This window comes from Penicillium maclennaniae (genome assembly GCF_028827695.1).
Source record: "Penicillium maclennaniae strain IBT 15551 chromosome Unknown utg000008l:1.0-3552695.0:1.0-3555053.0, whole genome shotgun sequence".
NCBI lineage: Eukaryota > Fungi > Ascomycota > Eurotiomycetes > Eurotiales > Aspergillaceae > Penicillium > Penicillium maclennaniae.
The window spans coordinates 3,329,695-3,341,898 of record NW_026623220.1 but is presented as its reverse complement, the minus strand read 5'-3'; the positions used below and the strand labels follow the sequence as shown (position 1 = coordinate 3,341,898).

The following is a 12,204-nucleotide window of genomic DNA, read 5'->3' as shown; positions in this document are numbered from 1 at the left end:
TCGATTTTCTGAATCAGCCCACGGGGCGTTTAACGAGCCTTGCCAATCCAGGCCAGGGGAAGTGAATGACCATCTACTTGCATGAATGAAATGACACCAAATTTCTTTCACTTGTTTAAGGGAGGGTATAACCCCCGTCTATTATAATGTCGGCTCCGGTCATGTAGCTCGAAGCATCGGAAGCACAGAAGACATAAGCCTATGAACTGACCATTAGCCGACCAGTTACTGTGTGCCGCTGGTGGTCGACATTTACCCCTTTCAATTCGTATGTCTGGGCCATGCGTTTCGCAGGTATCATATCGTACCACTTGGCGCGCCATTCCTCTGGGTGGATGTCAAGGATGTCGGTCGCGATGAAGCCAGGCGAGATACAGTTAACCCGGCAAAAGTCGACCCATTCGACAGAAAGACACTTGGCCAATTGTACTACGCCGGCTTTGGACGCATTATACTCCTTGACGTTAGCATTTCAATACATTCTTGAATTAACCACGTCTCCGGGGTCTAGCTACTCACGGCGGCTTGCTTTTGAGGGACATTGACCAAAGTCGCGCTCACAGAAGCCGTGAATATCACATTACCATGACCCTGCCGCTTGAAGATACGAGCGGCCGCTTGAGCAGAGTAGAATGCACCGTCAAGGTTGACCTTCATAATTTCGCTCCACTGGCTGGGGGTATAGTCTTCGGCGGCGACGCTACTCACGATGCCCGAGTTGGCGACAAGAATGTCAAGCTTTCCAAAGTCCCTAGCGACCTGCTGAATCACCGACTCAATCTCAGACTGGTCGGCGACATTGGCCTGGTATGCAACGGCGCGCACGTTGTTCGTGGCTGCGATATCCGCGGCGGTGGCTTCAGCTGTCTTGGATGAATTGTAAAGCAACGCTACCTGCATCCAAGTCAGAAGATGGAGCCTTCCAAGATGGAAGGAGCCCATACATGAGCACCAGCCTCAGCTAGTCCGCGAGACACTTCGAGGCCGATCCCACGAGCACCACCAGTCACGACGGCGACTTTGCCGGTCAGGTCAAAAAGTCCTTTGACATGTTGATTCTGGGGCTGCGCGAGAACCATCTTGGTGGAATGATTTCACGATGAGTATACAGCTGAATTTTATATCAGAATCAGGTCTTATCCCTGATTGAATGCTATGCGGAGAGAGAGGCCAAACATCATGCTCGTGTACTTAGGGGGGCAGCGGTTGGCCTTTTTTCCCCGCATCGGGGCTTCTCCGATCGATTTGAAGCGGACAACTTGAATTCCGGGGGTTCAGTCGTCCGTCCTCGAGTTCTATTGCTTATATCACCGGGATGTTCTCCCCGTCATCACGGCTTGTATAGTGACTCTCACAGTCGCGGTTCCATTCTGTGTACCGTTGGCCGGTACCCCATTGTCGGGGATCTTTGTTGTCGGGAGAATATCTCGATGTCAAACGGCCCATCAAGAAACGCTCCGATTTTGAACAGGCCGAGGCGGCATTTCAGCTTGTTGGGGTCAGGGGAATGAGAGTAGAATTTAGGTCATTGTCGCGAGTGTGGATCTAGCATCATGCATTCGAGGTGACGTACAGACTTGATTTTAAAAGCTAGGGACTTGGCAAAGATGGAATGATGCCGTGTACATCTGAGCAAATAAAAAAGTTCCTAAAGACGCTCTCTATATCATGGACTGCGGGCAAATCAGATGTGATAATACACAGTCGCTTGACAATGTATATGCGAGTCTCTCGAATATGTGGGATATCTAATATGTACTTGAACAGAAAACATAGATAGAAGGACATAACATTACATCCGCCCTAGACCATACGGTGCATGAAAGCAGTAGGGCTACAAGAAATAGTAGCATCTCACGATGGAGCCTCGTTGCTGGGCGCCGCCCGTCGTCCCCATCCGCTAAAGAAACCTCCATTGCCTCCAGTGTGAGAAGAACCCGTAGACTTCGCAGATTCCGTTGAGACTTTGCTGATGCTGCCTCGGGAAGATGAGTGGCCAATATATGAATGTCGGTTTTCAGGGCGTGCATGAGGCGCGCTGATCATTTTTCGCAACGATTCCATCTTGCACTTCACTTCTTCTAATTCTTGTTTGGCGACTGCTTCGGCCGTCTTCGCGTTGACTAGCTCGAGCAGCAGCGTTTCCTCGGCAGCGGGCTTGTTGTTTTCCGTGGACAGCACAGTCTGAAGGCCCAAGCTACTAGATCGTTTGCTGAACGAGGGGGTCGTCTTCTGCGAATTGGTGCGTGACAGCTTGAATTCACGAAGACCCGTACTGGTGGGCGACGATGCTTCGTTGGAACTCGACGGAGAGACCGAGGCTTCTGCAGGTGAGAACTCCGAAGTCGGGGTCTTCGCCCGAAGCTCTTGGTTTCTCCGCTCCAGTCGTTGTCGATCGTGATATCCATCTTGAATTCGACTGCGCGCCTCGCGAAGTTGATCTTTCAGAGAGGAGTTTTCTTTCTCGTAATCGTCCATACGCCGTGTCAAGTCCAAGCATCGACTCGCCTCCACCTCGTGCATTTGCTTCCACCGTGTCATGTCATCATGAAGCTGTTGCTTGGTCTGGGGAATCGACGCGTGCTTGGACTCCTCGGAAGAAAATCGGGCCTGCGCTTGCGAGATCAAGTCACTGACCCGTTCGTCGGGAGTCTGCTCCTGTAGGTGCTTGAGCATCTCTTTCGCCAAAGTATTATCTTCTTCGCGATCCTCACGCTCCTGTTGTAGTTCGCGACTCAGGTCTGCCTGTTGGCGTTGAAGATCGCTTAATGCCATCAACAGATCCTCGATCTGCGTATGAAGATCGCGATCTTTGTGTGCCGACATGTTAGATTTGACGCGCGATTTGTGGCCGTCAACGCTGATGGTCGCAGTCGAGAGCTCAGTGGGGGCAGTGCTAGCGTCAGAGACAGTCTCGATCGAATTCAGTGTCGATGTCATGCTTTGTTTCGAAGTTGAGCGTCGGATCGTGCTGACAGGGCGGGACGGGCTAGTGTTCGGGTTCAAAGATCTCACTGAGTTGTGAGAGCCAGAACCGGCCCAGAGACGTCCAAGGAAACGCGAAGCGGCAGCCTGCATGGATGGTAAGGAGACCCCGGTAGGAACGCCCTGGGACTGGTTATAGCTAGCCTCCAATGCCTGTAGACTCTCATTTGTGACCAAGGAAGTCAATGAGACGAAATCATTGACCAGATCATCCGCGTTGAACGCGTACGTATCCCAGATGCTTCGCGACAGAAGCAACTGCATGACATCCTCAAACTCTGTACAGGCCATGAGTCTTTGCTCATTCCGCTGCATAAGCGAGAGGGCAACGCGCATCAGTGTTTCACAAGCTCCCTCAAGGAATATGACATCGTAAATTCGGAGAAGCATCGGCAACGGGCATGCCACAGCGAAGAACGACAAAAACCATTGAGAAACATACACCGGCTCAACACCCAGTGCCTCCAGGTGCGCAAAGAGTGTAGGTCGGAGTCGTGCGAGAAGATTCTGAAACTGATAAACATGAAGGTGAAGACCCGACAAGTCCGGCAGGTAGCAAGTGCGGAGATTGTAATGTTCCATGAGACTATTTTGTTGTTAGTATTAAATCCTCCTGTCGGTCTGACAGAATTTCTTACCGAACAAGCACACAGAAAGCTTCAGCATCCGACATATGCATCAACAAAGGGCCGACAACAAATCCAAGACCTTGACAGTAACCAATCTTGGCGTCGTATAAGCTAAAACACCTTAAGACTCTAGCCAGCATCTGCTGACCCTCGCCGTTCGGATCGCGGAACATTTCCACGTTGGGAAAGCTACGACCAATGTCTTTCCCGATGAGACCGTCGTATGGGCTGCTCTCGCCAGAAAGCCGTTGAAACTCCTCCAACAGCGTTGGATCACGAGCGCCGGCGAGACTAGGCCATACCACTCCTCTGAGAGGGGAGGAACACCGCTCTGGATTTTATTCGATGTCAGGGTGGGCAGTCGCTGAGCCGTCTGCGGATAATCCGCGACCAGAGCAGCCCAGAACTCGAGCTCTGTCATCGGTGGAGGAGGAAGTTGGGAGTAGCGGAGTTCTGATCGGGCCGGGTCATTGATCAACCGTTTGATTTGGATTAATGACTGAGAACGCGATTGTCGCTGGTGTTTCGTAGTTCCGGGCGGGGTGGCTATTCCAGACTTTGGGTTGGTGGCCAGGGCATTGTTCTCTTGTTCCAAGCGAGCAAGAAGCAAGGCCGTCGACTGATGAAGCAAAGGTAGTCAGGGTCCGTTCTGTATAGTATGAGATGGGGGAATTTGCACAAGTCACGTACCTCGTCTGAGCCTTCCCCGCGAGGTTCCTGCTCCTCGCTTTTTTCCAAGTTTTCCCAGTCCACTTCGTTTTCCATCTCTTCATCTAGGGTCTTATCTCGGGTCTTATCGTCTGTCAAGGTTGGTGTTGGGGGCTCGTCGAATGGTGTGGGGGTTGTCCTCGCCGCATCCCGGAGAGCCATTGGACCGAACGACTCGGTCTTGGTGCGATCGCCTTCCGCTTCATGGGTAGAGTCGACCGGTGTTGAAGGAATCTCAAGGTTTCGCCAGTCGGGCTGCGAGTGCTCTGAAATGGATTGGATGTCGGATAGCGAGACGGTGACCATGGAGTCGTGGTTCGGGGCATGAGGCATCCTGGGCGATACAGGCTCAGAGGTTTCCATGGCTATAGGGGTAGATTGGTGCTCAGTATGAGTAGGACAGTTGACCGAGGAAGCTCAATTAAAGGTCAAATTTGAGCAGCGCGAGGGTGGAGAGGATATGCAAGACCAGCTTCATCTCTTTGGGTGGTCACTTCGCGGTGGTGCGGGGACTAACAGACGCAAGCAGGAAGCAGGAAGCAGACAGCAGGAAGTAGGAAGTAGGAAGTAGGAAGTCGAAAGTCCAAGCCCGGAGGTGATCCAGCACCGTAAACGGTTTCTATGTACAGGACGTGTCGAAAAGAAAAAGGGAGGTCAGGAGAACCCACCCTCAGACCACGATTTTAGCCCTTTTAGCCCCTTTAGTTTCCCCCTCGAGTCTCGGCCCCTCGTCGATCTCCCCTCATACACCGACTGTCTGATGGCTTCCGCTACTCTCGTCGGAATTATTGATTGAGGTTTCCTTGGCTTGTTTCCCCTTAAGACATGGCCCTCTTCCTGTTTACTCGCATCTCTCCCCGCGGTTCCATGGATGCGCCACGATCAGTGGACCATACATCGAGCAATCTGCGAATCGAGCCTTTCTCGCCCTAACAATCATTGCATAATGTTCGCGATTTGATTTCCAGTGCTTCAGCGACTTGAAGCGTTCCGCCATGCGAAAACTCTCTGCAGGTGCAGCTTGAAATAATAGAGTGGATGCATGGCTGTAAGACATTTTCGTGCGGACGATGGGCGTAAATTATTCCCACTTTGTTTCGATAACCTTGATGTATATCGGTTCTCATTGGGTCATCTCTGTTACCCTGTCGGAAATCCAGTGACAGCCCCTAGCAGCTCTGTTTCACCTTAAGCGGGTTACCCTCTGCATCGGCGCAAAGGGAGAAGCCAAGGAGGGGTCTCGCCCGGTGGCTGGTACAACCTGTTGTCTACGAAAATGGGTGGCAAAAGCTGGTACAAATTGTGCAATATCCCCCACCGTCCCTCCTGTCCATTGACAGCCCCCCCTTTCTCCACTGATCTTTGCGGTCCGACGGGAATTAACCTCCGAGAGGTTGGGGTCATAGCAAATCGAAATTTTTTGGGGTGGAGTAGTGAAGGATAACAGCATGAGTGCTATTGCTCTTTGGAGTGCGCCACGATGACCCATCAAATAGTTGCGGATAGCTGAAGATCCCATAAGGCTGGTGATTTGGTTACACATGCGGCGCCTGAGTACGTTTTCTCGAGTGTTCAGGTTTTCCGTTGGACATGCCAGCTTTCATCTCCTTGCTACCACTTAGTGTCACTTTGCTATGGTGTAGTGAGGAAAACAATCTCTTAACCATGGACATCGCAACATAATTTCACAGTCTTTCAGTAGTCGCCTTCACGAATGATTGGGTATTCTCAATTCAATGGTACCTGAGGAGAACGTCCAGATGACTGTTGTCTGGGTAGCTCCTCAGATGTTCAAATCTTCTCGGCAAGTGATTAGTTTTTGATTACATCCTCTTAGTTTAGATTTCTAATTTAATGTGATCAGAAACCTTCATTTTTTATCAACAGATGACACATTCAGGTAAACAGTGGCAACGTCGCGGTGGTGCTCTTCACGCCAGATGCACAGCTCTTATCGCGCCTTCCTTGTTCGGCACGTTTGTTGTCAAATTTCCTAGAACGGAAATGGCCCGCTCGGGCGGTGAGGATCAATGATGATCCGAGTGGCCACCACTCTCACCGCCCTGCGACCCGCTGGCAGTCGCGTTTCACTTTGCGCTGGAAAAAAACAACACCTCCCCTCTTCACTTCGTCCTCGCCAGTTTGAGTATGCCTGGCTGTGACAGCTTTATCGCGTGATTTTATTCTCTTGTTACTTTGAAACATCGCCATTCGCTTTGACTCGACCTAAAGACGGGTTCCTCGGTCTTTATCGCCGGTTTACCCGGCACCATCCTCGATCATGGACGACTCCATGATGGACGACGACATCTTCGACATCTCCGATGGGGGGAGCTCTGACTTTGAGCCTGAGCCTGCGCCGGTATTAATTGATCCTATGAAAACACCTGAATACGGCCTTGCTAATCGTATCATTGTCCAGAAAGCCAAGGCCAAGGCAGCTCCGAAGAAGGCGGCCACTGCCCCGAAAGCCACCACCAAGAAGATGACTCAGACTACGCTTAAGCCCAAGGCCAAGTCAGCTCCGGCGAAAAAGAAGGCCAAGGCAGACAGTGAGGATGAGGTGTCAGACGCACAGATGTCCGATGATGACAATTCCTTGCTCTCCCATACCCCTCCCAAGGCCAAGAAGGCTGCTGCCCCGAAACGAGCGGGATCAAAGCCACTCGGAGACGTTGAAAATGAGTCCTTTGTGGGTGAAGGAGCTTCCGAGGCTCCGGGAAGAATGACAACGCATCTGACAAGTACCAAAAGGTGAGCTGCTCAATCGAACTGACCTGCTCGGGGAGGTTCAGGCTAATACAGCTTTCTGCAGCTTACACAATTGGAACACATCATCAAACGTCCCGATACCTATATTGGCTCCGTAGAAGCCACCACTCAGCAGATGTGGGTCTACAACTCTGAGTCCGAATCAATGGAGTTCCGTCCAGTTACTTTCGTCCCGGTCTCTACAAAATTTTCGACGAGATTGTCGTCAACGCCGCCGATAACAAGCACAATGACAAGAACATGAACGAGATTCGGGTGACCATCAGTCGCGAGACAGGTGAAATCAGCGTCTGGAACAATGGAAAGGGTATTCCCGTTGAGATCCACTCGAAAGAGAAGATATTCGTGCCAGAGCTGATTTTCGGCCACCTTCTCACATCTTCCAACTACGATGATACTCAGCAAAAGGTGACAGGTGGTCGTAACGGTTTTGGCGCCAAACTCTGTAACGTGTTTTCAACGGAATTCACCATCGAAACCCAGGACGCGCGCCAGAAGAAGAAGTACAAGCAAACCTGGACCGACAATATGACGAAGATGGGAAAGGCCAAAATTACGGATGCTACGAAGGGCGATGACTACACCAAGGTCACATTCAAGCCCGATTTCTCCAAGTTTGGCATGGAAGGCATTGACGATGACTTCGAGGCTCTCGTGAAGCGCCGTGTTTACGATTTGGCGGGTACATCTGGCGTCGCTGTGAAGCTCAACGGTACCCGCGTGCCGATTCGTAACTTCCGAAAGTACATGGAGATGTACACCAAGGCTATCCGCAAAGAGCGCGGTGATGACGGGCCTCCGGCCAAAGACGAGATCATTACCTGCAGCCCTGATCCTCGCTGGGAGATTGGTTTTGCAGTTTCCGATGGCGCCTTCCAGCAAGTGTCTTTCGTAAACTCCATTGCCACGACCTCTGGTGGTACCCACGTCAACTATATTGCCGATCAGATCTGTAACCGCCTGGCTGATCAGGTCAAGAAGAAGAACAAGAGTGGCGCCACCTTGAAGACCGCTCAAATAAGAAACCACATCTTTATTTTCGTCAATGCTTCTATTGTGAATCCGGCTTTCACCTCGCAGACCAAAGAGCAGTTGACCACCAAGGCAAGCCAGTTCGGCAGCAAATGTGTTCTTGAGGAAGATTTCTACAAGAAGGTTCTTAAGACGGAGGTGATGTCCAACATTCTGCACTTTGCTGAACAGAAGGCCGATCAAATCTTGAAGAAGGGCGATGTCGGTCGTCGTTCTCGCATGAACAACCCTAAGCTCGTGGAGGCCAACAAGGCTGGCACTCGAGATGGCCATCATTGTACTTTGATTCTAACGGAAGGTGACTCTGCCAAGGGTCTGGCTATGGCTGGACGTGCGGTTGTAGGACCTGATCTCTTCGGTGTTTTCCCACTCCGTGGAAAGCTGCTCAATGTTCGCGATGCGTCATTCGATCAGATATCGAAGAATCAAGAAATCCAGAACATCAAGAACTTCATTGGTCTGCAACACAAGAAGGAGTATACAGAGACCAAGGGCCTGCGATACGGTCACATCATGATCATGACTGATCAGGATCACGACGGTAGTCATATCAAGGGTCTACTCATCAACTTCCTTCAGGCCCAATTTCCTAGCTTGCTGAAGATTCCGGAATTCCTCATAGAATTCATCACCCCTATCATCAAGGTCTGGAAAGGCGATCCCAAGAATCCGTCCAAATCCAAGTCATTTTTCACCATGCCGGAGTACGAGGCGTGGAAGGAGGAGCACAAGGATGAACGTGGGTGGGAGCACAAGTATTACAAGGGTCTGGGAACCAGTTCTACGGAAGATGCCCAGGTTTACTTCCGCGACCTTGATCGCCACTTGAAAGAGTTCCACACGATGCAAGACAAAGAAGAGGAACTCATCGAGCTGGCATTCTCGAAGAAGAAAGCAGACGAGCAAAAGGAATGGTTGCGCCAGTACAAACCTGGTACCTTCCTGGATCACACCACAGCCAAGATCACCTATACCGATTTCATTAACAAGGAGCTCATTCTTTTCAGTATGGCAGACAACCAGCGTTCTATTCCGTCCGTCATCGATGGTCTGAAGCCCGGTCAGCGCAAGGTCTTGTACACTTGTTTCCGCCGTAACCTCAAGAAGGATATGAAGGTTGTGGAACTGGCGGGTCTCGTTTCCGGAATGACAGCGTACCAGCACGGCGATACTTCGCTTCAGCAAACGATCGTTGGTCTCGCTCAGACTTTCGTTGGTTCAAATAACATCAATTGCCTCGAGCCCAGTGGAAACTTTGGTAGTCGACTTCAGGGTGGTGGTGATTGTGCCAGTGCTCGTTACATTTACACTCGCCTGTCGCCCTTTGCGCGCAGAATCTTCCACATCGCCGATGAGCCGTTGCTGACCTACAACCTGGATGATGGCAAGAAGATCGAACCAGAAACCTATATGCCCGTGGTTCCTTTGATCTTGATCAACGGTGCCGATGGTATCGGAACCGGATGGAGTTCCTCCATTCCTAACTACAACCCCGAGGACGTGGTGAGCAACATCAAGCGTTTGATGAAGGGTGAGGAAGTTGTGCCTATGCAACCGTGGTTCCGTGGATTCACTGGAGAAGTTGTCGCCTTGGGCGGTGATCGATACAAGTTCAGTGGTATAATTAAGGAGACTGGTGATAAGGAGGTCGAAATCACCGAGTTACCCATTCGCACGTGGACTCAGGACTTCAAAGACAAGCTGGAGGAGATCATCAAGGCTGAGAAGGTGCCCTCGTTCATTAAGGACTACAGAGATTACAACACCCACAGCAAGGTTCACTTCGTTATTCAACTTGACGAAAAGAACATGAAGGCTGCATTGTCAGATGGTTTGGAAGAGAAGTTCAAACTTTCCAAGACCATTGCGACCACCAACCTGGTCGCCTTCGATACGGAGGGCCGTATCACCAAGTACGCGACGGTTGATGATATCTTGAAGGAATTCTACACTATCCGTCTCAAGTGTTACGAGCGCCGCAAGCAGCACCAGCTTTCAGAGCTTCAGAAGGAACTGGAGAGGCTGAGCAACCAAGCCCGCTTTGTTCAAATGATCATTGATGGCACGCTGGTCATCTCGAAGAAGAAAAAGAGTGTTCTTGTCACCGAATTGAAGGAGAAGAACTTCAAGCCCATTGCCAAGGTGGTCGAAGCCTCCAAGCTGGGTGAGGATGAACCTGTTGTCGAGGAAGGCGAGGAAAATGAAAGCCGCGAGACCGAGACGTTGTCAAGTTCCTATGACTACCTGCTTGGCATGCCCATGTGGTCGCTGACGCAAGAGCGTGTCGAGAGACTCCGTCGCCAGATTGGCGATCGTGAGATGGAGATTGATGCCTTGATCAAGCTCTCCAAGGAGGACATCTGGAATCGGGATCTGGATGACTTCATCAATGAGTGGCGGTTCCAGCTCGAGGATGAAGAGCGTCGTCTTCGCAAGGCTGCTGGCCTAGGCCGTCGAGTTTCCTCAAAGCTCGCGACCTCCACGGGAGCTCGCGGCGGTGCCGCCGCACGCAAGCGCAAGGCTGCCGCTGGCGACGACCCAGATGACGAGGACTTTGCCGCGCCGAAGGCGAAAAAAACCGCCGCGACCAAGAAGAAAGAGCAGCCGACCAATAGTCTGGCTAATTTCCTCAGCAGACCGACGGAGAAGCCAAAGGCAAAGGCGTCACCCACTGATGGCGCTGCAGAGTCGGATGATGATTTTGATTTCGAGTTGGAAGTAATGCCCAAGAAGAGCCGTGGTACATCCAAGCCAGCTCCTAAGGTAGAAGAGCTCGATGATTCAATGGATCTCGACGACGGTCCTGCAGAACCCCCCTCTCGCAAATCGGCCCAACCCGCTCCTGATCCATTTGATATCGACAACGAGCCTGAGTCCGCTCCGCCAAAGCCCAACCTAACACAGAAACGAGGACCTAAAGTCGCCCCAGATATCTTTGATATCGACGACGAGTTTGAGGCTGATCAGCCCAAAGCCAAGCCGGCCGCGAAGCCGGCCGCGAAGCGAGGACCTAAGCCCAAGGCCAAGCCTGTCGTCGATGATGATGATTCCGATGACGACTTCCTCGGAATTGCCAAGGAAGCCTCTAAGCCTGCTGCCGGTGGTCGCGCTCGCAAACCCGTCAAGTACGCCACCGCCGCTGACTCTGACAGCGACAACGGAGACGATCTCCTCGGTGATGTCAGTCAGATGGTCAAGGGCATCGGAGGCGGTGACTCGGAGTCTCGACCCATGATCTCCTCGTCACGATCTCGTGCTGGAAGTAGCGCCAGCTTGATGCCTCCTCGTTCGGCCACCAAGAGCAATCATGGTTTTGACCCTGATGAGACCGACTACAGCAAACTTGTTCCTTCAAAGTCTCCTCGCCGCTCGCTTCAAATCAAGCCAAAAGACGCCTCAAGGCTCGAGGAGGACGAGGACGAAGACGAAGACGAAGATGAAGATTCTCCTGTCAAGCCTGCTCCGAAGACAAAGCCCGGGCCCAAGGCCAAGGCTGCTCCGAAGCCTCGCGGCCGGCCGAAGAAGGATGCTGCTGCCCCGGCTGCCAAGTCTGCTCCAGCTAGGGCAGTCAAGAAGAAGCCGGCTGATGACTTCTCAGAGGATGATATTGAGGCTATGGCCAATGACATTTTGGATTCCCCAGCAGGCAAGAAGGATGCTTCTGACGATGAGCCCGTGCCCGCGCCTCGACGAGCCGCTGCAGCCCGTCCGTCTCGTCGTACAGCCACGCAAGCAAAGAAGACTTATGTCATCGAAGACGAAAGTGAAGATGAAGAATCCGCCGATGATTTTGAGGACGAGGATGAGAGCGACTAGATCAAAGTTAAATAGCAGTGCGGAAGACAATCCTTCATTTGTCTAGCGCCGCGGCATTTGCGCTTTTTATTTTCTTAGATGGTGCCTTTTTCAATTAGTATATGCTTTCTTGGTGTTCAGGCAGTGCCGGCCAGATTTGCAGACCAGGGGTTGTCATGCTATTTCGTCTAAGCGTTTCATATCTCAATTTTATTGAATAATTTCCAATTTCTCCAATCTTTTTACCCTGAAGGCCGAGCTCTGTGCTGAATTTGGAAAGCTA

The 12,204-nt window shown here is 51.5% G+C and overlaps 3 protein-coding genes across 3 annotated transcripts; 1 reads left to right on the top strand and 2 right to left on the bottom strand.

Annotated features, from left to right (window-relative positions):
* Nucleotides 1-115: 115 nt before the first annotated feature.
* Nucleotides 116-1,079, bottom strand: N7477_010203 (SDR family oxidoreductase; the record flags this gene model as incomplete). The annotated part of the gene is made up of 4 exons (XM_056971864.1): nucleotides 116-199; nucleotides 257-457; nucleotides 520-894; nucleotides 945-1,079. 4 exons carry the CDS (start codon nucleotides 1,077-1,079, stop codon nucleotides 116-118), a joined length of 795 nt encoding a protein of 264 aa, XP_056818843.1.
* A 775-nt stretch (nucleotides 1,080-1,854) lies between these two features.
* N7477_010202 (putative GTPase activating protein (Evi5)) lies at nucleotides 1,855-4,685 on the bottom strand (the record flags this gene model as incomplete). Its single annotated transcript, XM_056971863.1, has 4 exons — nucleotides 1,855-3,571; nucleotides 3,624-3,921; nucleotides 3,942-4,233; nucleotides 4,305-4,685. The coding sequence occupies 4 exons, from the start codon at nucleotides 4,683-4,685 to the stop codon at nucleotides 1,855-1,857; spliced, it is 2,688 nt and encodes an 895-aa protein (XP_056818842.1).
* A 1,918-nt stretch (nucleotides 4,686-6,603) lies between these two features.
* On the top strand, nucleotides 6,604-11,942 carry N7477_010201 (DNA topoisomerase 2; the record flags this gene model as incomplete). The annotated part of the gene is made up of 3 exons (XM_056971862.1): nucleotides 6,604-7,076; nucleotides 7,128-7,211; nucleotides 7,256-11,942. The coding sequence occupies 3 exons, from the start codon at nucleotides 6,604-6,606 to the stop codon at nucleotides 11,940-11,942; spliced, it is 5,244 nt and encodes a 1,747-aa protein (XP_056818841.1).
* Nucleotides 11,943-12,204: the final 262 nt, after the last annotated feature.